The sequence below is a fragment of the Giraffa tippelskirchi genome, chromosome 13 (genome assembly GCF_054371585.1).
Source record: "Giraffa tippelskirchi isolate mGirTip1 chromosome 13, T2T-mGirTip1v1.2.pri, whole genome shotgun sequence".
NCBI lineage: Eukaryota > Metazoa > Chordata > Mammalia > Artiodactyla > Giraffidae > Giraffa > Giraffa tippelskirchi.
The window spans coordinates 67,633,324-67,661,049 of NC_137287.1; the positions used below are offsets into that span (position 1 = coordinate 67,633,324).

Genomic DNA, 27,726 nt, shown 5'->3' on the forward strand with positions numbered 1-27,726 from the left:
CTTTCACCCTAAGACTCAAAAATCCTCCCCAAATATTGTCCATAGGAAATGAGCAGCTCATGGCAAAAATTACCAAAAAAACATGGCAAGGAGGCACCATGACTAAGAACCAGCAGAAACGTAATACTGTAGAAAGATACCCAGGAAGATCCAAGGCACTGATTCCACAACGTTTGTAGAATCTTCAGTTTCACGTATGGATGGCATGCTTCTGAACGCTAGACCTTTTGGAGGCGTACCGGAAGACATTAACAGAGTAGCCCCCAAGCTTTTTGGGACCAGGGATTGGTTTCATCAAAGACAATTTTTACCTTGAGCTGGGGCGGGGGAGCGGAGTGGTTTCAGGGTGATTCAAGCATATTACATTTATCGTGCACTTTATTTCTATTATTATTATATTAGCTCCACCTCAGATCATCAGGCATTGTTAACCATCCTGGAGGCTGGGGACTCCTGCATTAACAGACTCCCACCACATGGGCTGGACCAGACATGACCCTGCAGTGCACTCTTCTACACATTAGGGTCTCAGACTGTTCAGCAATGTTTTTGTAGTCTTCCACACAGTTGACTTGGTAATGTTCTGGGAGAGGCTGTTGACTCAGAACCTTCTCCACCACGTTCACAAGGCAAAGTTCTCCCCGGCGGCTGTGGACACAGGCTTCTTGATTTGTCATCAGCTTGTGGTTACCCCACATCTCTTATCACCAGCTTGCAGGCAGGCCTCCCCCACTCCCCCAGGCATTGCTCAACCCACTCAGCAAACTGCTCTAAACACTCTGCTCAGTCCTAGCAAAAACAGAGCTTGTGTGCTGATGAAAATCCAATGCGGAAGGGCTCCTGATACCCCTTGTGGAGCACCCAGTGGCTCCACTCTTCATTCCACAGTACTTATTGGGCGCCTACTACATACGAGCACCATTCCGGATGTGGGGAGGCAGCAGTGACAAGACCAAGTCTCAACGGCTGCAGGAGAACTGAAGTTAACAGCTTCACCGTCCAGTCAGGGGAGAGAAATAATAAACATGTAAACAACTCTGTTTCCCACAGTGTCAAGTGTCACGGAGAGACTAAGAGCCACGTGAGAGCAGAGAGACTTCTCCAGATGAGGTCACAGAGGCTCTAGGAGAAGGCAAGCCTTTAGCTAAGAAAGTAAAATGAGGAGCAGGGGCCCACCATTCAGAGGCCCAAGGAAGAACATTACAGATGAAGAAGAAACACAGTGTGGAAGCTGGGGGGTGGGCTGCTCTGAGCTTGGTTTATTTAAGGAACAGAAAAAGACCAGTGTGGCTAGAAGGGAGAAGGCACAGGGGAAAACTGGGGCAAGGCGGGTAAGACCTCCAAGCCACTTGAAAAGTGTTCAGTTTTCTTTTCAAGTTTGTTTTTATTTTTTATTGAAGTATAACTGCTTTATAATGTTTTGTAAGCTTCAGGTGTACAGCAAAGTGATCCAGTTAAATGTGCATAGGGCAGCCTCTGGAAGATTTTCAGTGAAGAACTGACAGGACATCGTTGACGTTTCAGAAAGATGAGCAACCTGCCACCTCTGTTGAGAACTGGATTGAGACAGGGCAGGGTGATCACAGGCAGACCTGAAGCCTCCTGTGTGTTCTAGAGGAAGAGAATTCATCTGGGGAGAGAGACGGATGCAGAGTCAGGACTCGGAGGCAGGAGTCACGAAGGAGGGAGTAAAGAGAAGGATCGAGGTTGGTTCCGGGGTTTGGGGCTTGAGCACCTGGGTAGATGGTGGTCTATTGACTGAGACGAGGAAGAAACTGGATCAGGGCAGGTAGGGCAGGGCAGGGGGGGAAACCAAGAGTCCTGGTGGGGATGCATCTGAAGTGCCCATTAGGTATTCAAGTGAAGATATCAAATAAGACACTGAATATGGAGCTGGCGGGGAGATCAGAAGGGAGGATACACATTTCTCAGTTATCAGTATGGGAAGTCACAGGACTAACTAAGGTCACACAGATGAAACACATTCTGAAGTTCTAGAAGCAGACACTGGACAAAGTCCTGGGGCATCTCAACATGGAGAGACTGCAGGGGGACAGGAAGAGTCTCACGAGGCACCTAAGGAGTGAAGGAAAACAAGAAAAAAAAAAAAAAAAGATGGCTCCAAGATGCGGCACCGCAGAGTAGGGAGCACTGTCCAATACAAAGTGAGACAACGATGGCAAAAAAAAAAGTCTTTCTCCAACACAGTGGCCACCACCCATAGGTGGCTCTGGAGCACTTGATAGGGAAATCTGTTTTAAAACTTCCTATAAGATTTTTCATGAATAAATTTTACATATGCTCTCTTCTTAGATGCTTCAAATATAAGTAAAGACTTTCTTTCTGTAAAAGAAAAATTGTTTTCCTCCTTATGAATAGCTAATATCTAGTCAAAGCCTTTAAGGCTAAAGAAGGAAAGAAATGATCACTAAAGAGGGCAAGAAATTAGTAAGTTCTGGCGGCCCAGTAGCACAGCTCCATGGTTAAGTGTACAGGGCTGAATCCCACCACCTCTTAGCACTATGATCTCAGCAGGGAATTCATTCATACATGCCTGTTCCTACCATGTACGATTCTTCTCACCTGCTGCATGCTCTCCTGGCTTCCCACCCCACACCACCCTCAACTTACTCTTGCGATGGTTCTTAACTGGGTTCTCCAAACCCTAGAAGTGGTCCATGGATAGAATTCAGCAGATCTGTGAAGGTAGGATGTACCCTATCCATTTTCATTCATTTGTTCAAAAGCATTATTCTGAGAAGGGATCCACAGCCTTCATTGGACTGCCGAGGTCTGGGGTGGGGATGGGGGGGCAGTCCATGGCACGCGCGCACGCGCGCACACACGCACACACACACACACACACACACACAAGGAAATGTGAATAAAAGTATATATGGGGAAATAAGCTAGGAGGTAGTTTTTAAAAGTCCTCAGATGATTCAAACACACAACAAATTTTTGAGAAGTACTTGTCTAATGCTGATTAATATGCTACCAGCCTAATGGCATCTGAATTTGTTCATTTTTAAGGTACAATTACTGAATTCTTATCATGTGCCAATTATAGGGCTTGGCTTTAAATACATTATCTTACTTGACCCCAAATAATCCTGTGAGATAGCCATCATCATCATCTCCATTGTAAGAATGAGTAAACTGAGGCAAATAGCCTATCGATGATGGAGGCAGGATTTGAACCTAATCTGTCTGAGCACAAGACATTTGGCCAAATTGTCCCAATTCCTTTAAATTCCAAAATTTGTATTTCCAAAGGTATGTTGGCAGAATTAACTACTCTGGTTGACCACATTTTCTAATCAACATAAGGTAGGTTTTCTTTGTGTATGATAATTCTTGCTTCAGCAAAAACGTAGCAGACAATCCTGTCATAGAAAGAGAAATCACTGTCTTACCAAGGGCATCATTCTGAATATTCAAGTTCACTCTAAGGTAGTCAACAATTGGAGAAGAAAATGTATTCTGTTCTCAGGATATAATCCCAAGTTTTAGCAGGTATAAAAATATTTCCCTAATAATACATTCTGCATGTGTGTGCCTGGCATTATTCTTTTCTCTATAAAGTAAAGGGAAGAAAAAAAAACTGTCTGAGACTAGTTCTTCAATGAATGGTTATTTGGGTTCCATTCACTGGGTTTCATCTATTGTCTAGCTCATTATGGTTTTCATTTAATTGCCTCATTCCATTCCATTTAGTCAACATTTCACAGTTATTCATTTCACTTTTAAACCCTAGTTTCCTTATCTTTTTCAGTGCCCAAATAGAAACCCATGAACCTAAAAGGTATCACTCTTTCTCCAATATCATTGCAAGTCTAAGATCTTGATGAGAACATAACAAAGGCTACAATGCTCAGCTCAGAAAATGGCATATTTGCCAAAACACAAAACATGGTGCCTGGGCACCAAGACAATCACTCAGCTCTAGTATTAGGACAGACACCTGCCTGATGCTGCCTGTCCATTCTTTGGGGAACTGTTCTTCCTCAACTCCAATGAGCAAGAGCTGTCACCTTTTCACAACTGCTCGATCCAAGAAATGCCACCACTGATGGAAGCTGGACCAGTCAGAATCCTTCCATGGGATTTTTATTAACAGAATCAGAGACAGAAAACCCCTTTGCGGGGAAGGGAGGATTACAAACAGTGAAATTCAAGAAGCACTAGCTCTCTGCTCATGGAGGAAACCAGACAGCTATGAGCAAGAACAAAACCAAAACAGACAGAAAAGTCCTAAGAGCACCCAGGCACTGGCTCCAATTATTCACGATGCCCAGTCCTAGCCCTGCTCTCCTGGTTTGCTTACCAAGTCATCCTTCCACTGTGACTTCCAAAACCCTCCTAATATTTCAGAATTTGCCTTGTGTTCATCCACATTTCCATGGCTTGCAACCAAAAAAAGAAAAAAAAAAAAAATCCAAACATTAACATTAATGTTGATTACTTCTAAACACTACATTTGTTTTAAGCAAGTTTTACGTCCTTTAAACTTTTCCTGTCCAAAAGGTCTTCCTATAGATATTTAAACAGGCTTTTAAATACTCATTTCTAAAAAGCTATTTCACTCCCATAAAAATCTTTTAGAATACCTATTTAAAACAAGCCCTGGCTCCTATCATTCTACATGTTCCACACACTATTAAAAATATTGTAAGAAGCTAACTGCCTGATCATTTTTAGTTTAATTCCAAATGTAACAAGACAAAATTACCTTCTTAAGTCATCTTTTCCTTTATGTATTCAATTATATTCTCCACTTAAAATACTTAAAATAAAAATTGGCAGTGGTCCATTCACTGATGGGTATTCTAAGTCAGAAAGCAGTAACATATCAAATTAACCACATAAAGTCAAGCTTATTCTTGTCACTGAGAATTACCACCACAATGGACTTGAAATTTTCCACCTTAATTGCAAGTTTCTACATTTCGATCAAATAGACTTGGACATAACAGACTGCAATGCAGTCTAACTACAATCAATCCCACAAACTCTTAGTTCACACATCTCTTGCCATCACCACAGATTTCCTAGCCTCTAGTCATGGCCTTGAAAATTCCCTGAGAGTGGCTGCATTTGCAAAGTTATAACAGTCATGTAACTATTGTTATGTATTATTACTCTTTCTATAATAGTCCAACTCTATCATTATTCTTTCTTTTGTCATGTATTATTACTCTTTCTAGTCTGGGGACCCTAACTCAATGCTAGGAACCTAATTGACTGTAAAAGTAGTTGAATCCTGAAGTTAGGGAAAAGAGTTGGAAATCATCCAGTCCAATAACCTTACTTCACAGAACAAATATCGATGCAAAACTAGTTAATAGGCCCAAGGTGAACAGTTAGAAAAAGAATGGGAACACAGATCCAACAAGCATTTTACTGTGGTGTGTAGATGATTCCCAACATTATAAGATGTCTATATGATCCTCATAGTAGATGACTACAGAGTAGTAGTTTCCCCTTTAGTGCTCCAAATACAAATTGTAAAAGCAAGAAACTGCAATCTTCATCACATCTTTTCCCATTAATTTCGATCACATTATAAATGTACAGAAGGGGACTCCCCTGGTGGTGCAGCGGAAAGAAACCACCTGCCAATGCAGGGAACATGGGTTTGACCACTAGTCCGGGAAGATTCTCGATGCCAGGAGCAACTAAACCCATGCGCCACAACTACTAAGCCAGTGCTCTAGGGCATACAAGCTGGAACTACTGAGCCTGAGTGCCTAGAGCCTGCGCTCTATGAGAAGAGAAGCCACTACAATGAGAAGCCCACTCACCCCAATGAAGAGTAACTCCCACTCAGCACAACTAGAGAAAGCCCGCACAAAGCAATGAAGACTCAGCACAGCCAAAAATAAAATTAAATAAATTAATAAAATTATATTAAAAAAAAGAAGAAGAAATATAGAGGACTGATTTGAATCATCTCTTCCTGCTCTGCTGCTGCTGCTAAGTTGCTTCAGTCGTGTCCGACTTTGTGCGACCCCATAGACGGCCGCCCACCAGGCTCCCCCGTCCCTGGGATTCTCCAGGCAAGAATACTGGAGTGGATTGCCATTTCCTTCTCCTAGGCTTTCCCAAAGTCTCCATTCATACACAATACAACTGACAAATATATTCTCATTCTATACTATAGACTTTGGTGCACACAAGGTCATATGAAAACATTTATCTAAGACTTTGTTACCTAAAATGAAATCAACCAGAAACACATGGCATCTGAGTGCTTAGATTTCATCTTTAAGAAAAGAAACATTTTTAAAAAGAAGGCTGCGAAATAGCCCTTTCTTATGTCAACTCAGAGCCCTCAAAAAAAAAAAAAAAGATAATCTGGACAAAAACATGAGGAGCATTTTTAGCAGTCTTTTGCACAGAAGCTACCACAATATGCCTGATGATATATATTTGTTGAATGAATAACATGGTTATATTTCATACTATGGAAACTTGACTTCTCTGGATGACTACACTTAGACTTGCAAACTTTCTTGAAAGCAAAAGAAAATGCACTATCTACAAATCACATATTATTTTTACAAACTTTACAAAGTTTCAAAATATTTCCAATTAGCAAAAAATTCTAAAACAAATGTAGCAATGCAAAAATACAAAGTACCAACAGAAATGGCTACAGTAAGTAACACACACACAACTACAAGGTTTCTAAAGTAAACTGGAGTTGGGACTAAATTCCCAGAGAGCAGGCTCTTTCAATGGCATGTTATCGCTACTAGTTTAGTAAGTTGAACCCTCAGACACAACACTCTCCTAACCAAAACACCAGCACGTCAAAGGAGATAAAAGCATCCATACATACAGAACTAACATTAAATAAAAAAAAGAAAGCAACTAACAACAACATAATTTTAAAAAGCTTAACAAATTTAAAACATAACTCTGAACTGTACACGTATTACATAGGAAAAATAACATTTTATTTACTGTAATAAAATGGGGGGGGTGGAGGATGATGTAGTAGTGTCTGCTGTTGCAAAAGCCTGCTAAAGAAGTTGTCAGGAAAAAAAAAAGAAGTTGTCAGGAAGTTAAAATGAACTTCAGTGGATCAAGCATTAGGCTTGATAGAAATAATCATGTCTCAACCTTCTTAAAAAGTCACTCCTTGCAAACACAATCAATCAATTCTAATAGTTTCACCCTTTCCCCAGCTTAGCTAGGGAAAGAAAAATACAAATACGATGTTTTTGAACCATTTCAACTAAGTTCATTACATTGAGAATGTTCTTTGAAAAGACCAGCATGGTTTTCCGTCATTTCTATTATGCTGTAAAAAGGGTCCATAGACATCCATCGAAATCAAAAGTACGGAAGACAAGCTTACATACACTTATCCCCAGACGCCGATTGACTGCAGTGGGTAGGTCATGGTCAAAATTCACAGGCTCATTTAAACTTTCACGGCTCAGCCAACAGCTCCTATCGGGTTTCCTGATCCTAAGGTGATTAAAACTGCAAGTTTCTCGCGGTTAAGATCAGCAGGAGACTATTTCGGACCCTCAGACCGCAGTCCGCATAGCCCGCAGCCGCGCATCTTCAGCACCTTGGCTTGTGTGTTAGGCTAACCTTTCCAAGCCAACGTTCCCAGGCCGTCTCCTCCAGCTTTTGAAATAAACCTTCCAAACGGGTGCGGTCAACTCAAGACCGCCTTCCACCGCGCCCGCCGAGACCCCCCTCCTGCGGTCATCCCCAGGCCTCCCTTCCGCAGGCGGCGACTTCGGCCTGGCTCCCCAAAGTGGGGGAGGAGATGTGCGGAGCAAGACGCCCCGCCAAGCATCTCTTCAGCAGGCACAGCGGCAGGGCGAGGCGGGAGGGGAGTAGGGAAAGATGCTAAACGCCAGTGTCATATTTACACTGCCCTTTTCTTTGCCAGAAAGATTCCTCGTGTCCAAGAATATCGCCTTTAAAGGGCGGGGGCGGGGGAGAGGACCTAAGCATTAAGCCGCTGCCCAAAGCTCCGCGATCTCCAGTATTCTCGCCCCTGTCCCTCGTGCGGGGAGGCTCCAGACACTCCCAACCTCGGACAGGTACACCTGCCCGACGGCGGAGGACCGGGCCGCCCCCGCAGAGGAAGGGCTCGCCGGCACTCTGGCCCCAACAGCCCCCGCCGCCGGAGGTGACAGCCCCGGGGGAGTCGTGCCCCGCACAAACTTCCCAGTTCCCGGGCTGCGAGGACAGATCGGCCGGAGACCGGACGGACGGACTGGGGGGCGATACCGGTACTCGCCGCAGAGCTCAAATGCAAATTGGACCCTCCCGTCCCGCATCCGCCCCTAGGGTCCCAAGGGGATCCCAGAGGCGCGCCCGGGCGGCCCCGAGGCGCGGGCGCGAAGCGCGCGGAGCTGGGGGCACCCAAGCGCCGCGGCGAACGGGCAGCCCGGGAGGGCTAGCAGCCGGAGGGCCGGAGCCCGGCTCGGGCTCCCCGCCCCGCAGCAGCTGCAGCGAGAGGAGGAGGGGAGCGAGGAGGAAGAGGAGGAGGAAAGGGACTGCGCGCCGCAGCCCGAGCCCTTACCGAGTGGTTTACCCCCCACATCAGGACGCTGAGCAGCGGATCGCTGGCCCGAAAGAGCTTCACTTTCTGCGCGACGAAGTGCTTCTTCTTGGTCTTGGTCTTGCTCGCCAGGACGGAGGACCCCAGGTTGCTGGGGGTCGCCATGGCCGCCGCCTCTGTCCCCTCCACCGCCGCGCTCCCGAGGCCGGGGACCCGCCCTCTCTACACGCCGGCCCGGGGAGGCAGCCGCATCCCCCTCGGCGGCGGCCCCGGCGCGGCGTGTCCCCGCTCCGCCCGCCGGTGCGCTCGTCCCGCTCAGCCCGCGGTGCCCGCTCGGCCCGGCTGGCGAAGAAGGTTGCGCTCGGCTCGCGCCCCGACTCGGCTCCCGCGACCGCCCGCCCGCCCGCGGCTCCCCGCTCAGCCCGCGGCTGGACCAGGCGCACCGCGAGTGGCTTCCGCGTTGGGCGCTGGCGTCATGACGCAGGGGGCGGGTGGGCGGGCAGCAGCTGCGGCGCCTCCAGGCGGGGCGCGGCCGCGGGACCGTTAAGCTGCGCCCTCGCGCTCCGGCTCGGCGGCAGCGGCCCGGCAGCCCCGGGGGCGCAGGCGAGCTCGCGGCTGTAGCTCCCCGCGGGCCGAGGAGGCCGCGGGGTGGGCGTGCGGCGCGGGGAGCGTGAGGACTCCCGCGCGGCGTCCTGGAGAAAAGGGAAGGGTGGGGAGAGTGGGGAGGTCAGAGGACAGGAGCCCCCCAGAGGCGGTGGTCAGGCGAAGAAAGGAGGCTCCGAACAGCGCCGCTTACCCATGCCAGGAATGGGGAAAGCTAGTAAGACCTGGAACGCTGTGGAGACCAGGGCTTCCCTAGCACCGAGGGAAAGAGCACAGCGTTGGCCGCCTCCCAAAGTGGCCCAGCAGTGACCTTATTAATCCTAACTGTGCCTTTACCCATCGGGTCTTTTGGACCCCGAGCTTGGGCCTTCCCACAAGCCTGCAGAAGTGAGACTCCCGTCTAAGCTGCTGCGCTGTCATTCCCACCACCACTATCACCCTCCCTTAGACAGGACCCAGCATTCCTCATCCAGAGCCCTGGGCTTGACCAGGAGAATCACACCCTGAATTTCACCTTCTACCTCAAATCCTCTGCAGTGTTTCCTATACCCCTTCCTTTTATCCATTCCATTCATTCAAAAAACTAAGATCATGGCATCCGGCCCCATCACTTCATGGCAAATAGGTGGGGAAACAATGGAAACAGTGACGGACTTTACTTTCGTGGGCTCCAAAATCACTGCAGTTGGTGACTGCAGCCATGAAATTAAAAGACACTTGTTCCTTGGAAGAAAGGCTAGGACCAACCTAGACAGCATATTAAAAAGCGGAGACATTACTTTTCCGACAAAGGTCTGTCTAGTCAAAGCTATGGTTTTTCCAGTAGTCACGTATGGATGTGAGAGTTGGACCATAAAGAAGGGTTTGTGTGGAAGAATTGATACTTTTGAACTGTGATGTTGGAGAAGACCCTTGAGAGTCCCTTGGACTGTAAGGAGATCAAACCAGTCAATCCTAAAAGAAATCAATCCTGAATATTCATTAGAAGGACTGATGCTGAAGCTCCAACACTGGCCACCTGATGCAAAGAGCCAGCCCATTAGAAAAGACCCTGATGCTGGGAAAGACGGAAGGCAGGAGGAGAAGAGGGCAACAGAGGACGAGATGGCATCACTGACTCAATGGACATGAGTTTGAGCAAGCTCAGGGAGATGGTGACGGACAGGGAAGACTGGCTTGCTGCAGTCCATGGGGTCACAAAGAGTTGGACACAACTGAGGAACTGAACAACACCACCTTCCAAGAAATCTTTTCATTGTCTTCATCCACATATACCTAAATTTAACTCTTCTTAATGACCGACATCAGGAAGCTGCCATTCCAAGCATGTCTAAAAACCCACTGTCCCTACATCTTCCCCAGTTATCATACTGTTCTAGGCACTTACCCAACTCAGCCCACCTGGAGAGTCATTATACGTCTACTGCCATTATTACTCCTCTCAAGTACAGAGGTTTCCACTATGCACTCTCGTACCCTGCTTTCAGGGAAAGAAAGCGTGACAGACTCCATCCCTTAAGGAGCTTGATGAGCCTCATGGGGTAGGAAGTGACAGGTCACGTGGTCACCTTCATTTGCTCCTTTTTTCTTTGTTCCTTAAACACAAGGGTTGCCCTAAAGTCCTTTTATTCTTTCTGTCTTGTTTCATACTACTGTCCAAAATGTAATCTGCTTCCTCGGCCTCAACCCTCATCTCTCTTAGTGGTTAAACAAACAAAAAAATCCTAAATTCGCAGTGAGGAGAGGTAGTGTTGCCCAGTACTCCCGCCAGTTAACCTCTCTGAGCCGCTGAGACAGTGGCTCTGGAAAGCACTCTTTGTTAATACAGCACTGTATACAACCAAGAGGGAACAGAGAGTTCCTGTGAATAACCCATAAACTCTCCCCTGGCCTCAGAGAAGTACCTGGTTGAATATCTCTACGTCGATTGCCCACAGACACCTAAAAATTGTCTAAAACCAAGTCAAACATTGTCCTACATCTCATATATTGGTTCATTTTTCTATTGTATTGAAAATGGCATTCATGTTACTGAGTTACTACAGCTAGAAGTTCATTTGTTTAACAGATTATCATCGACCCAGTCGTGAAAGCTTAGAATCATCATCGATTATTGCCTCTCATCACCACTCCACACTAACCCCTTTACCAAGTCCTATTCATGAAAACAACTGTGCTCTAATATTATCTCTTCCCTGGTGCCTCACAGTTCTCCCAGTTGAAATTAATCCATTCGACCTCAGTGCTTCCACAGCACTTTGTTCTATGATGGGTCTATTGGATTTAACTGTATATTAATAATGCAAGATGATAGGCTCGCTGTGAAGGCTTAAAAGCTGAATTTAGTGATGACAAAGTGTTGAATGAACCTACAAGAAGGAAAGATGGATACTTGTGACCACTGTCAGCTGAGGTCTCACTCAGGAGGGCAGCAAGGTCTGGATGGGTGCGCAGGGGTCATCCCTGTTAGGGGCAGACAGTGGCATAGGTATGGAGATGTAGGTCCACGTGACATTTTCAGATAGCATAATGAGGAAAGTGAGTCCTACTCTTTGCGACCCCATGGACTATAGCCCACCAGGCTCCTCTGTCCATGAAATTCTCCAGGCAAGAATACTGGAGTGGGTAGCCATTCCCTTCTCTGAAGGATCTTCCGGATCCAGGGATTGAATCATGGTCTCCTGCATTGCAGGCAGATTCTTTACTTCCTGAGCCACTCTATATAGCACAATGAGGAGGCTTGTAGTTTTTAAAGGACAGAATTTTTTCCCTAACTTTATTAAGATATAATTGACATATAACATGGGGTAAGTTTAAGGTGAACAACTCAATGATTTGATACACATCTATACTGTGAAATGACTACCACCATATATTTAGTTAACACATACATCACACATAATTACACTTGTGTGGGGGGGTGTGTGCATGTGTTATTAGAACCTTCAAGATTTACTGTCTTAGAAACTTCTAAGTTTTAATATAGTATCATTAAGGAACGGAGTTTTTGGTAACTTAACTCACCTTGAATGGCATTTAAGGTAATGTCATTTGTAAATAGGTCATGAGAAGACTTTTGCCAATGACCTTTCACATGACCTTTTTACTCCGTGGAGGATGTGTGTGGTGTCACAGTTCTCAAGTCACGGAAATGACCTCAGAAAGTAACTACCCCAGTTCTCAAATTATCTACGTTAGACAATGGAGATCTAGAGAGGTTTAAGTGATTTCCTGACTTGTGAGGGAGAGAACAGACTCTTTGAAGACAGGGGCCATGTTATACTCACCCTGTAATCTTCCCAATGAACCTAACATACTTGCTTTTTCATGGCACCTATGGCCAAGTTTTGGTGAAGCAATGAAAAAGAAATTTCCATCTCTCACATCAAAGTTACAAGAGTCTATACTCACAAAGGGTGTATGGAGTGTTCCACTTAGAAATACTTTACTGGGGACTTCCCTGGTGATCCTGCGGTTGAGACTCTGCTCCCAATTCGGGGGGCACAGTTTCCATCCCTGGTAGAGCAACTAGGGTCCTGCAGGCTGCAGGGTGCAACCAAAACAAAAACAAAACAAAACTCATCTAAACTAAATACAGTTTATTACAGAAAGAAAGAAAGAAATACCTATTGGGAAATTAGATTAAGTTAGACATAGTATTTAAACTTGAGTGTTAGATACTACTGTATGTGGACTTAGTTGTTGTTGTTCAGTCGCCCAGTTGTGTCCAACTCTTTGTGACCCCCATGGACTGCAGCACACCAGACCTCCTTGTCCCTCACCATCTCCCAAAGTTTGCCCAAGTTCTTGTCCATGGCATTGGTGATGCCATCCAACCATCTCATCTTCTGATGCCCTCTTCTCCTTCTGCCCTCAATCTTTCCAGCATCAGGGACTTTTCCAATGAGTCAGCTGTTTGCACCAGGTGACCAAAAATACTGGAGGGAAAGGTACACCCAACTAAATGCAGAGTTCCAAAGATTAGCAAGGAGAGACAAGAAGGACTTCTTCAATAAGCAATGCATAAAAATAGAGGAAAGCAACAAAAGGGGAAAGACTAGAGATCTCTTCAGGAAAATTGAAAATATCAAGGGAACATTTTGCCCAAAGATGGGCACTATAAAGGACAGAAATGTAGAGACCTAGTAGAAGTAGAAGAGATCAAGAAGAGATGGAAAGAATACACAGAAGAACTGTACAAAAAAAGATCTTAATGAAACAGATAACCTTGATGGTGTGGTCAGTCACCCAGAGCCAGACATTGTGGAATGTGAAGTCAAGTAGGCCTTAGGAAGCACTGCTGTCAATAAAGCTAGTGGATGTGATGGAACTCCAGTAGAGCTATTCAAAACCCTAAAAGATGATGCTATCAAAATCTGGAAAACCCAGCAGTGGCCACAGGACTGGAAAAGGTCAGTCCTCATCCCAATTCACAGGAAGGGCAGAACTAAAGAATGTTCAAACCATTGGACAATTGCACTCATCTCTGATGACAGTAAAGTCACGTGGACTTAACAACCTAGCAGTTTGATCACTGTTTTCCTTTGGAGTTTGTGTGATAATGAAACAATAATATGTCTTTGGTTCAGCACCTAATTCAGGCTGCTTTTATAGTCAAGGAGGGAAGCACCTAACCATCAGCATTCCACAGTGGTCTTGACGAGGGGTGGGGCTAAAGAAGAAGAAGGAAGTTCTGTTTTGGATGGGCATGTGGTCATGTCAGTCAAGGAGAAGGCTGTTCCCATCTCCTTGCATTTGGCCTGTTGGGCTGTTGGTGCCAGAAATGCTCCAGCAGCCAAGTTCACAGAGAAGAAGGAAGGAAACATTGGGAAGATGGAAAGTTTCTCAATACTGACTTACTTCTGATTGTTGTTTTTTAAAAAAACAAAAACTTTCTTTTACTGTAACCAAGTTTATATACTATCCTAGAAGAGTGTAGTGAAAATGTTAGGTTAACTAAAGTATGCAATGGAAACAGTGACAGACTTTATTTTCTTGAGCTCCAAAATCACTGCAGATGGTGACTGCAGCCATGAAATTAAAAGATGCTTGCTCCTTGGAAGAAAATCTATGACAAACCTAGACAGCATATTAAAAAGCAGAGACATTACTCTTCCAACAAAGGTCCATCTAGTCAAAGCTATGGTTTTTCCAGTAGTCATGTATGGATATGAGAGTTGGACCATAAAGAAGGCTTTGCGTGGAAGAATTGATACTTTTGAACTATACTGTTGGAAAAGACTCTTGAGAATCCCTTGGATTGCAAGGAGATCAAACCAGTCAATCCTAAAGGAAATCAGTCCTGAATATTCATTGGAAGGACTGATGCTGAAGCTGAAGCTCCAATACTTTGGCCACCTGATGCGAAGAACTGACTCGTTGGAAAAGACACTGATGCTGGGAGAGATTGAAGGCAGGAGGAGAAGGGGACGACAGAGGATGAGATTGCTGGATGGCATCACCAACTCCATGGACATGAGTTTGAGCAAGCTCCGGGAGTTGGTGATGGACAGGGAATCCTGGTGTGCTGCAGTCCATGGGGTCTCAAAGAGTCAGACACGACTGAGCGACTGAACTGACTGAAAGTATGCAATAGCAGAAATGGAAGCTGAAATAGTGTAGATGCTCTGATTTATTTTATTTTATTACCTTTTTCATCAAAATATACTTCCTCAGTTGAATAATTCCAATTAGAATTCTTCCTTGAGAAAAGGAATTCATTACCTTCCTTAGTGCTATTTGGAAGCTGTTATGCATTCCACTGCTCTATGAAGAGATCAGAGCAGAATGTGGGACAATGCTCTTTAATCTTCTGTAGTGATATCCAGAGTCTTGCCATTCAAAATGGTGTTATTTTGGAAGACTATTATTAAAGTGCATATACAGTCAAACCCAGCCAAAATGCCAGCCGAGCAAATGAGATCCAAGAATTCAACTGCGACATATGAGTTACTTTTCGGGAGGAGGGTGTTGACATGATGCAGCACAGCTTGCCATCTGGGAGTTCTGGGAGTCTGGCTGTGGCATCCAAACCCCTCCTTGGCTGGCTGTGGTTTGGCACCTGCTGGCAGGGGTTGTCCACCCATTTTAAATATTAGTGGTGATTCTTCTGGCTTCTGCAGCTGGCTGGAACTTCCAGGACAGGGGCAGCAATTCCAGGAATCTTCCTCTTGGTTGGCAGCTCTTCTGTTAGCCTAATTTGGGCAGATTGAACTGGGAGAAGACAGGATCTAAAGAAGACAACACTAGGGTGACCACTTCTCAGCCTGCCTCACCTTCCCCTCCACTCCTCAAGCAGAAGATGAGGACTGTAGTCAGGAACAGGAAGTGGAGTGGAGGAGAGTAATCAACCTCTGATAGCATCATATCTTTATTGTGTACACATTTATAACAGAAATAGTAATTTCCAACATTGACAGAGCAATGAAATGAATTAGAGCAGATCCATATGGCAGACTACAGTGCAACCAATAAAACTGATAATTTCACAGAAAATGTAATGACATAAAATAATTATGATATTAAAATAAGTGGAAAAGTGGAGTGGAAATTGTTTACAGGTATGGTTTTAAGATTATAAAATGAGTTTGTATATGTATACACATAAAATACTAGAAGAAGCAACTAAGAGTTTACATGCCACAAATAAGACCCAGCACAACCAAATAAATAAATATTTTTTTAAAATACTAGAAGAAAATACATCATACTGTGTGTGGTGTGTGTGTACGTGTGTGTGTGTGTGTGTGTGTGTGCATGGTGCAGTTTGGATGATTTTTAAAATATATGTCTGCATTGTCTAAAATTTACATATCTTTATAATAATTTTAAAAGATGCAACCATCTTCCCTCATTAAATAAATAACACAGTAATGGCATTTAACATAGTAGCCTAAATTCTATAAGAGAACAGCTTTGTAAGTTACTCCTTGCTATTTATTACAGTTACTGTTAAAATAAGTCTTAGTGGAACAGGCCATCTTTCTACATGCAGGGGGAAGGGAAGCTCCTCCCTGAGTTCATGAAGACTCCTTAAGAGAAAAGAAGGCTACAAATATGAGGAAAATAGTATAGTGTTGTTTCTATGTATTAGACATCCAACTCCCAATGTGTAGGATCAATGAATTTTTATTCTTTTTAAGAAGCTGGACTTCCCTAGTAGTCCAGTGGTTAAGAATCCTCCTGCCAATGCAGGGGACACAAGTTTGGTCCCTGGTCTAGAAAGATCCCACAAGCCATGGGTCAACTAAGCCAGTGTGCCACAAGTACTGAGCCTGTGTGCCCTGGAACCCATGCCCTGCAACAAGAGCAACCACTGCCATGAGAAACCTGCTCACCACAATGGAGAGTAGCCCGTGACTCTGCAACTAGAGAAAGCCTGCACACAGTAATGAAGACCCAGCACAGCCTAAAATAAAATAAATTTTAAAAATTAATTAAAAAAAGAAGTTTGAAACCAGGAAAACAAATGGACTCCAAAAGGAAACTGCAAAATTAATATTCTAATAAAGATTTTATTAACTGTGTACCATGCATAACATAATACTATCAAGTTTATTAGATTTTATATAAAAATGACATGACAGAAGCTATTTGTGAGTTTGGTTTCATGTTATAAGTATATACAATGGTTGATTCAAAAGATACTAAATAGCCAGTCAAAAACTAAATGTCAGTCATAGCCCAAAATTCTAAGAGCAAAATTATAAATATTTTTCTAACATATTTTATAGCAAGAGTATTGTATTAGCATTGTATTAAATGTGAGATATGAGTTCATTTTAGTATGCTTGATACAGTGAGCGGGTAGAGCCTCCAAAAATAAGAATGCCTGACACTTATGTTTGGGGAAGCAGGGAGGTTCCATTCTTTGTTGATTAACTCTGGGCCACACAATCAGTGTGACCTTCAGGAGTCAAGGCTGAATGAAAAGACCAGAAGAATCAGATTTTAGCCTGAGTTTTCAGTCCTGGCTAAGGGAAAAGTCCACGGTGTCCAGAGGCAGAAAGCAAGGAGACCCTAGCTGTGGGGAGGCCGGCAAGGACCCTACTACGAAGGTAGCAAACCCTGCAGGCTGCCTGTGAGTTTGCCCCAGTCCCTTATGGCTGGAGCACGAGTTAAGTCTGACCGTTGTTAAAGACAGTTGGTATTCTCATTTATTTTTTCACAGACACTTCAGAAAAAATGCATTCATGAAACTACTATCTATCGATTGTACCTACTTAGTGCCAGGTACCATTGTAGGAACTACATATGACTTCTTCCCTCACAGAGTTTACAGTCCAAGAGCATAGAGTAGAAGCAAGTAAACAGAAAACCTGACAATTACAGATTGTGGTGAGGGGTCTGAAGGTAATAAATCCAGCACCTTCATGGAACATAGGCAGAGTGTCAGGGGAATCCTCTCCAAGGAAAAGATACTTAAGCCTGAAAGATGAGGAAACAGTGGGGTGAAGAGCAACCTGGACAGAGGGGCCATCAGCCTGAGAACCCCTGTTCTAGGATGCAAAGGAGGCCTGGCGAGGCTGGCAGGGCTCCCCAACACTGAGACCCTGGCAAGGATTTGAATTCTATTCCCAGCGTAACGAGAGCCCTTGGGAAGCTGAGGATATGTTTATAAAAAAGATTTCCGTGGCTCCAATAGATTGAAGGATCATAAATGTCTAAGTAGAGAGACAAGTGAGATAACTATTATAGGAAAACTTAGGGAACAGATGATGGGGGCTTGGACTAACATCTTTCAAAAAAGAAAACAAAACACTTTATTGAGGTATGATTGATTTGTTGTACACTTTAATATATCTGACTTGATGAGTTTCACAATCTTTTTAATGTTGGCAGCATCTTTAGGCATGTTCCATTTTCCAGCCCTGATGTTTCTACTTTTATTAGGATTTGGATTTAGTTAACTTTTGGCTTGCTGATCCTCTCTATTGAATGTTTATTTTATACTTCAATCTACTCATATATATATGTATATTTTTGGCCGTACCATGTGGCCTGTGGGATCTCATTTCCCCAACCAGGGATTGAACCCATGCCCCTGCATTGGAAGTGTGGAGTCTCAACCACTGGACCACCAGGGAGGTCCCTGGACTAATGTCTTGACAATAAAGATAAGGGAAAACTGGGCTAATCATCAAAGAGGGGCAGTCGTGTTTTAGTGTCGGTAAGTATGGAGAAAGTGCTGACTTGGCCTCGCTGCTTAAAGGGAAATTTAGTGGAAGATCTCAGTCACTGTCTTATTTGTTCTTTTTGTTTTGTTTTTTTTTTAACATTCCTACAACCATAGGGCACCCTGGTTTGAGTGATTGCTGCTCTTCATGAAAAGGCACCTAAAGAGAAATCTCCCCTAAAGTCTGCTTTAATGAACGTATTTTTAATTCTCACATCTAGTTTTTGCTGTATTGATACTACACTAAAGAAAACCTAGAGAAAGAGTTGATGTGTATGTCTGAAACTCATCCAAAGAAATGCAACCTGAAATCAGCATAAGGGAAATGATCACAGCTGCCTTCGTGCTGCTGCGTCCAATAGTTGGAGATGGGATGCTTCCCATGGTCTTTGCTGCTCTTGAGGATGGAACGGAAGATAGAAAACAGTAGCCTTGAGATTCAACAAAGGACAAAAGCCTTCCTACCCTGGGTCTGAGCTGGTTAACCCCAGGCAGATCTAGTCCTCCAGTTCCTGTGGGGAAGAACTGAAGTGGGGAAGAGGAACAAGGGGTTCCTAAGAGATTCCCAAGTCCTGCCCAGGCTGTTTCCACTTCCTCCTTGCCACTCTCAGTTCCTGAACTTAGCTGTTCCTGCTTCCTGCATAAGCAGAAGCAGGCCCAGAGCACTGAGATGGGAGGTGCACTGTATGGGCACCCCTTAGACACATCTGTGTTCTCATACCTCTTCTCCCAAACCTGGGAGCCTCCATTTTCACACCTGATTGTGCCCCTGAGAGTTATAGAGAAGTCTGCAAATCTGTTGCACCTTCTCTGTCACCTGTATAAAGATTCAGAATTCTATGCCTGAGTTTTCTCACTGTTTCGGTTTTGGGTGCCTATATAATGCTGGTTAACTTCTGTCATCATAATCTAGTGTCCATTCTGTTACCACCGGCGGGCCTTAGTAATGTCTCCTAAATTTGAGAGAGGTGGGGTTGGACTTCCTGGGTTGCTTAGATGCAGAAGAGTAGTACCTTTTAATTCCCCTAAATATTTTTGTGCCAGTTAACATTTAAACATTGTACTAAAATAAGGCTATAGATGAAATCATTATTACATAAAACTCTAGACCTGAATTTTAAAGATAGGAGAGTGCTGATCAACCATAATATCTATGCCCTTTATTCATGCTTTCATCTTAAATATGACATGGCTTGTACTTAGAGAGCTGGCAGAGAACTAACTTTCAATAAAGAATCCTGCTTTTCCAGTCTTCATTTAGGCTTTTTCTGCTTTAGCTTTCACATTCAAATTTTAAGTAGATCATAATAGTAGTATTTTAAAACTTGATAAAATAAAACTCAAGGACTTAATCTGAAGTCAGAAATAGGTCTATGATAATTTTTTTCCCCATTCATATATCACATATGTGTTGAGGTCTGGGCACAAACAGATCTAAGATGCATCCTTGCCTCGAGGAGCTCAGAGCTTAGTAGAGAAGATAATTCCATGAACCAGTCATTTCCAACACTATGCTATGCTAAGTCGCTTCAGTGGTGTCCGACTCTGTGCGACCCCATAGACGGCAGCTCACCAGGCTCTGCCGTCCCTAGTATTCTCCAGGCAAGAATACTGGAGTGGGTTGCCATTTCCTTCTCCGGTGCATGAAAGGGAAAAGTGAAAGTGACGTCGCTCAGTCGTGTCCGACTCTTAGCGACCCCATGGACTGTAGCCTACCAGGCTCCTCCGTCCATGGGATTTTCCAGGCAAGAGTACTGGAGTGGGGTGCCATTGCCTTCTCCGTTCCAACACTATACATGCACTATAGTAAGACCAAGGGGTACACAGAGGAAGAGCATTGGATCAGACTGTGCAGGTAGAGGAAGGAGAGGAAACTGGATGGTCAGAGCCAGAGAGGGTGGTCCTGAAATTATGGTACTTGAGTAAAAAAGAGAAAAAAATGCAACATAATCACTGCATCTTTTCATTTCATTGTTGTAGTTACACAAAAAGTAGTTAAGTTCAGCCCTGTAAAAAGTTTAAGATATACAGAAAGTCATGAACTAAAAGGAGAAAGTCCCCCTCCCACCCCTCTACCCCTTCTCCCCTTCTCTCTCCTTCTCCATCCTTCCCTTATGCCCTTCCCCCTCCCACTTCCTTCTGCTCTCATCTGTTCACAGTGATGTGCCCTTATGCTGGGGGGTGTTCCAAAACCCCCAGAGGATGCTCAAATTCTCAGAGAGTACTGAACCCTGTACATGCTGTGCTTTTTCCAAACACATACATCCCAATGAAGAAGTTTGATTTATAAATCAGGCACAGTAAGGGATTAGGAACAATAACTAATAGTACAATAGAAATTTCAGTTGCAAAATAAATGTGTCACAGATTTGGAATGTACAGTGTAGGGCATGCGGTAACTATGTAATTTCTTTGTATAGTGACAGATTGAATCTAGACTTATTATGGTGATCAATTTGGAATATACAGAATTATCAAATCAAATAGATAATTATCAAGTTATCAAATCACTGGAACACAATTATCAAATTGTGTACCAGGAACTAACATAATTTCATAAGTCAACTATACTTCAACAAACAAACTCATGGAGAAAGAAGATCAGATTTGTGGTTACCAGAGGTGTGGGAGTGGGAGGAGGGAGAATTGGATGAAAGTGGCTAAAAGGTACAAACTTCCAGTTATAAGTACTGGAGATGTAAGGTACAACATGATAAATATAATTAATGCTGCTGTATGAACTTGGGCAAACTCTGGGAGATAGTAAGGGACAAGGAAGCCTGGTGTGCTGCAGTCCATGGGGTTGCAAAGAGTCAGACATGATTAGCAACTCAACAACAACATTTTGTAGGACCATTAAGAGAGTAAATCCTAAGAGTTCTCATCGCAAAGAAAAAAACTTTTTCTATTTCTTTAATTTCGTGTCTATATGAGATGATAGATGTTCACTAAACTTACTGTGGTCATCAGTTCATGATGTATATAAGCCAAATCATAATGCTGTACATCTTAAACTTTTACAGTGCTGTATGTTAATTATATCTCAACAAACCTGGAGAGAAAAGCAGTTTAAGAGATAAAATATTTGCAAATGGCACATTTGATAAAAGACTGCTACCCAATTATATAAAGAACTCTTAAAACTCAATAATAGGAAAATAGACACCCAAGTTAAAAATGGGCCAAAGGCCTTAACAGACACCTTACCAAAGAAGATATACAGATGGCAATTAAGCATATAAAAAGATGCCTCAGAACAAATGTCATCAGGGAAATGCACATTAAAACAATAAGAAGATACCACTGCACACCTATTAGAATGGTCAAAATTTGGGACCACTGACAGACCCAATGCTGGTGAGGATGTGGAGCAATATGAACTTGAAATAAATAAATAAAAATGAAATAGAACAATTATAACCATATACTGTAATAAAAGTTATATGGCAGTGCTTTCTCTCAAAAAATATTATTGTACAAATATAATGCCTTTATCACCTTAACTAAGCACTTATCACCCACTGAGTCCTTATTTAAAGTCTGAGGTGCAACAGCAAAACTAGCTTGAACTTCTTTTTTCTTCTTCACAATTTCACGGATAGATTTGTTCTTACTGTAGATTGTAGCAACCTGGTCATATGATATTTTTTCTTTTCTTATTAAGTTGAGAACGATCACCTTCTCACTTACAGGAAGCACTTAGCAGCTTCTCCTTGGCATAATCCGAATTGTCAGCATCACTCTCCTGCTCTTTGGGCCATGATTAAGGGAAATATGGGTCCTTGAACCCAAGCACTGCCATGTGCAACAGTCCATCTGATAATCGGGATGGCTAGATATGCTGGACAAAGGGATGATACACGTCCTGGGCTGGACAGAGTGGGATGGCACAAGATTTCATCATGATACTCAGAACAGTGCACAATTTCAAACATATGAATTGTTTATTTCTGGAATTTTCCATTTAACGTTTTTGGACCCAGGTTGACCATAAGTAACTAAAAGAGCAAGAAGCAAAACTGAGGATAAGGGTGGGGGATAGTAAGTAAAGGAGACTATTCCTTACATACTGTTTTATGACTTGCTTCCTTTCTACTTGACACAATGCCTTGGAGATCTTTCCTTATTTTAGTAACAGGTTCGTCTCATTATCACAAATCTCATGGATACAAAACTGTCTTTTGTTTTTTTAGTCCATTGTGTACTTCATTGAGCTTTTAGCTCAGTTCTTAGCTGAACAGCAGAGAACTTGGTCAAATCCCTCCTAGATAAACTTGGTCAACTCTGAGTTATTCTCAGTCTCTGTTAGATAAATCCTCAGTGAAAGTTGATGGCCCTCTGCCTAGGAGTGACCCGGGATGGAGACAGGGGGCTTATGTGTTGTGGCCTGGCAATAGAGACCACTGATGGATTGTGGGGGGCCCCTTCTCCTAGGATCCACCAGGATGACCTCTACAACACCACAGTTCTACTCAGGCCTTTGGGTTCAGGAAACTTCCCAGCTGTACTCCAGTTCCCTTCGCATCTGCCCTTCTCCCCTAAGCCACCCAACCTCCCTAAGAGAATCCCCGGGGTTTGGGCTTCCTGGTCCTTCCACCTGGAGCCTCAATCAGTCAGCACTGCTCCATGCCAAGGGCCCTTAATGGTTGTTCTCCATGAGGCTCTCAGCCTCCCAGGACACACCCAGTCACCAAGGCCTAGATCTTCTACCATCTGGGACTTCTGGCCCACAGCAGGACTGATTCTGCTGCTCTCCTACTCTGAGAAAATCTCCCAGCAGCACCAAAAGGGTTTTTTCCCATCTCTTTCTAAAAGGCATGTGTTCATCTCAAACTATCAATGTTTCAAAGAAACATTTACATATATATCTTTTTATATGAATGTACTAGAATTTCTCTAAGATAGGTACCTACAAGGTAGAATTAACAGGTTATAGCAAATTGCTTTACAAAAATAATTTACTTTCTGATAGTGTATGAAACGCTCTTTCTCCCACACCCTCATTGACCCTGGATACTGTGTTTTTAAAAATGTTGCTGATCTAATGAGAAAATAGGATTTTTAATTTTTTTTTCATGTTTTGAATGAATTAGAACTGGAGCAAGACATCTTTCCATGTTCATTGACTGTTGCAGGTTGAGTCCTAGGAAACCAATGCTGAGATGGAGATCAGGGAGCAGGAAGTTATTAGGGAGTGCTCTTTTGATTACTCTCCTTGGGGGAATATCCACTTCAGTATTCTTGCCTGGAGAATGCTATGGACAGAGGAGCCTGGTGGGCTACAGTCCGTGGGGTCACAAAGAGTTGGACACAACTGACTTGGCACTGGTATGTGGGGGAAGGGAGGAGGGCGGGATGAGGCAGAGGGACAAGTTGGGCTGCACAACCTCAACTGACCTCTTGGTGATCTCTGACGCCAAGATGGCCCTTTGGAGTTGTCCTGAGTTAGAGCACGGTGGCCAGCCCTGTGCCCCCAGTCCTTGAATGGAGGCTACCCTGGGAAGGCACATGCCCTTTCATGAGACTACTCTTTTCCGCTGAGGCTCCTTCCCAGAGAGACTGACAGCTGAGGGCAGTCAGCCAGCAGCCCTCCCAGAAGCTGGGGAAATAAATCCTTTGGGACTAGAACATAGCACGGCACACATTATTACACTGACTATATTTATTAATTTTTGAATTGCCTGTTCATAGTCTTTCTGGGTTTTTTTTATTGATTTGTAGTGGTGCTTTATTCTGGACGTTAATCCTTTAAACAGTACACGTGTTGTAAATATTTTCATGTGTATTGTCATATGTGAAACAGAGCACCATTCCATGTTCGATGCATGTGACAAGGGCTCGGGGCCGGGGCAGTGGGATGATCCAGAGGGATGGGAGGGGGAGGGAGGTGGGTGGGGGGTTCGGGAAGGGGAACACATGTAAACCCATGGCTGATTCTTGTCAATGTATGGCAAAAACTATTACAATATTGTAAAGTAATTAGCCCCCAAGTAAAATAAATAAATTTATAAAAAAAAAAAAAGTGGAAGTGAAGTCGCTCAGTCGTGTCCGACTCTTAGCGACCCCATGGACTGTAGCCTACCAGGCTCCTCCGTCCATGGGATTTTCCAGGCAAGAGTACTGGAGTGGGGTGCCATTGCCTTCTCTGACCAAATGTCTAGTCCTGTTCATTAAATTAAAAACACATGCAGGAGGGCTGCTCCTTACTGTGCACTGAGTGGTTACAGGGATGTATACATAATAAAAATTTATTGAGCTGCAAAAAAAAAAAAAAAAAAAAAAAAAAAAATATTTTATCTCAGTCCCCTGCTGGTTTTTAACATTAAGGGGTCATTTATTTTGAAGACCTATTACATTTTTAGATAATCAAATTTGTCCGTTTCTCTTCTCCAAGATTATAGAAATATTTATATTTTCTTTGAATTGTTCAGTTAATAAGTCGTGCCTGACTCCTCGTGACCCCATGGACTGCAGCATTCTAGGCTTCTCTGTCCTTCACTATCTCCCTGAACTTGCTCAAACTCCTGTCCATTGAGTCAGGATGCCATCTTATCCTCAGTTGCCTTCTTCTCCACTTGCCCTCAATCTTTCCCAGCATCAGAGTCTTTTCCAGTGAGTCAGTTTTCCTATCAGGTGGCCAAAGTATTGGAGCTTCAGCTTCAGCATCAGTCCTTCCAATGAATATTCAGAATTGATTTTCTTTATGATTGACTGGTTTGATCGTCTTGTTGTCCAAGGGACTCTCAAGAGTCTTCTCCAGCACCACAGTTTAAAAGCATCAATTCTTTGACACTCAGCCTCCTTTATGGTCCAACTTTCACATCCATACATGACTATAGAAATATTTATATTTTCTTTGAATAGTTCTATGTTTTTTAAAGAAATGTCCACAGCTTTTTAATTCCTCTGGATTTGTGTTCATGGTCAGAGGTGATGTCCAACATCATATATAATATTTAGTAGACTCTTCTCTATAGACTGATGTAAATGGACATACATCCTAGGATTAAAATTTTCACTTAAATGGGAATATTTTTTGATTCTGCAATTCCAGTAATCTGTTATTTGTACTTAAGCATTTTCTCTTTCTCATGAACTTGAGAATAAACTTGTCTTATTGATTACATTAAATGTATAGACTAAACTGAAATATTACAACTTTAAAATATTGAGACTTCACACTGAAGAACACCTCTCTCTCTCTTTCTTTTTAAGATTTAAAAACAATTATGTTTAGGGACTTCCCTGGTCATCCAGTGACTAAGACTTCATGCTCCCAAGGCAGGGGGCCCGAGTTTGATCCCTGATCAGAGAACTAGATACCACATTCTACAACTAAGATCTGGCACAACCAAATAAACATTTTTAAAAATTACCTTTAGTAAAATTTTATAATTTCTTTCATATAGGACTTATACATTTCTTGTTAGGTTTACTTCTAAGTGTTTTGCTCATTTCCCTCCCTTTTGTCAATGGAATCCATTTTTTTTTTCTTTCAGTGACACTATGCAGTCCATGGGGTCGCTAGGAGTCAGACACGACTGAGCAACTTCACTTTCACTTTTCACTTTCATGCATTGGAGAAGGAAATGGCAACCCACTCCAGTATTCTTGCCTGGAGAATCCCAGGGACGGGGGAGCCTGGTGGGCTTCCATCTATGGGGTCGCACAGAGTCGGACACAACTGAAGCGACTTAGCAGCAGCAGCAGCAGCATGCATGTAACAATCTGCTTGTTTAGTTACTAACAATTTATTATACCTATGTTCATAAGTGAAATTGTTTATGATAATATTCTATTAATAAATCTTACATAGTTTTGGTAACAGACATGTTTGAAACTTTACTTGTTTTTCCTATCATATTTATATAAACAAAAATAAAATATGAGCCATTTGTTCATTTATGGTATAGCAGAAGCCACTCAAACCTTTTTGTCCTAGTGTCTATTTCAGGGTTTTGGGGTAGTTATTTATTTTCCTGTTCAGGTTTCTATCTTCTGGGCTCAATTTTGATAATATACATGTTTCTAGAAAATTAACCACTTAGGTTTTATATTTTATTGCTATAAATTTCTACATAGTAATATCCTGTTATGACAATTTCAAGCTATATTTTTGCTTTCTTTTTTTTACCTTATTTGACAAAATTCCAGGTGCTTTTATTCTTCCTTTCAAAAAAAGTATTATTGGTTTTATTGATTAAGCTAATCTTATAGTTTTTAGTTTTTAAATTTCTTACTTTCTGTGGATTCTTTTCTTTTTTCTAGATTCTTAAACTGAATGATTGATATGTCTTATTGATTTATAATCTTTCTTCTTTTCTAATATATACCTATATGACCATAAATTTTTTTCGGAAGTTCCCTGGTGGGTCAGTGGTTGGGACTCTACGCTCTCACTGCCAAGGGTGTGGGCTCAATCCCTGGTTGGGGAACTAAAATCCATGCATCTCAATAAGTACTGGGCAGGCTATTTTCTGCACACCTACAATACTGTGTCCACGGGAAAACTTAAGGCTTTTTGCCAGGCTTTTAGTTTCCTGTTGATGCTGTGCAAATTACAGAAAATTGGACAGAATACTGTGACATGTCAGGGGGCTACTTCATCCCACCCCCAAACCAGGGAACCCTCTAAGAGAGCCTGGATTAGCATGTAAGGTGTATAACAAATGTGGCTTAAAACAACAAAATTTATTATCTTATGATTATGGCGGTCAGAAGTCTGAAATGGATTTCACTGAGCTAAACTCAAGGTGTTAACAGAACTGTGTGTTTGAAACTTGGTATTAATATTTTGGCATTCCTTCGGACCTACATTTAAAGTATGTTCCTCTAGAGAGGATGCAACTTGGACCTATTTTTGCCATACAAATAACGGGACTCTGGCTTCCCAAGCTGGGTGAGTACACACTGTGGCTAAAATGCTACAGACTTGTCAGTCCTCTCTTATTACCTCACCTGGAGTCAAGACCAACACAAGCAAATACTCTTTTTTTTCAAGGTATATCTTTTCTAGTTCATCCACTTACAAAATCATTTTTAGGTGAAGGTTCTGACTTTTATGGGCATCCTCGACTCCGCCTGCTTGGCCTTTACTCTGCTTGGCCTTCAGATTCTGGGCCATCAGGGATCTGCAGATGCCCTCAGGTTAAATGCTGGTTTGAGTGATTTGAAATAGTGCTTTCAAGTGCTTTACAGCCTGATTGTTTTCCCTTACTTTGTCCACAGCAGAGATATATCTTTTTGAAATAAGTTTTCTCCTATATTTTATCCATCATTTTAAAAGGATTCTGGCACTTCCATGGCGGTCCAGGGGCTAAGACTCTGCACTCCCAATGCAGGGGGCCCAGGTTCGATTCCTAGTCAGGGAACTAGATCCCACCTGCTTAACAAAGATCCTGAGTGCTACAACTAA

At 43.0% G+C, this 27,726-nt stretch overlaps 1 protein-coding gene across 4 annotated transcripts in view; it reads right to left on the reverse strand.

Moving 5' to 3' along the window:
* Window positions 1-8,983, reverse strand: part of PIP4K2A (phosphatidylinositol-5-phosphate 4-kinase type 2 alpha) — a 178,092-nt gene extending 169,109 nt beyond the window's left edge. For 3 of the 4 annotated variants that reach the window (XM_081556774.1, XM_081556775.1, XM_081556773.1), the window contains exon 1: window positions 8,555-8,983. In XM_081556774.1, the coding sequence (XP_081412900.1) occupies window positions 8,555-8,698 (144 nt within the window). In that variant the 5' untranslated portion in view covers window positions 8,699-8,983. Of the gene's footprint in view, window positions 1-7,370; window positions 7,749-8,554 lie in introns of those variants that run through there. The other variant, XM_081556776.1, reaches the window with a different exon arrangement.
* Between the last annotated feature and the right edge of the window lie 18,743 nt (window positions 8,984-27,726).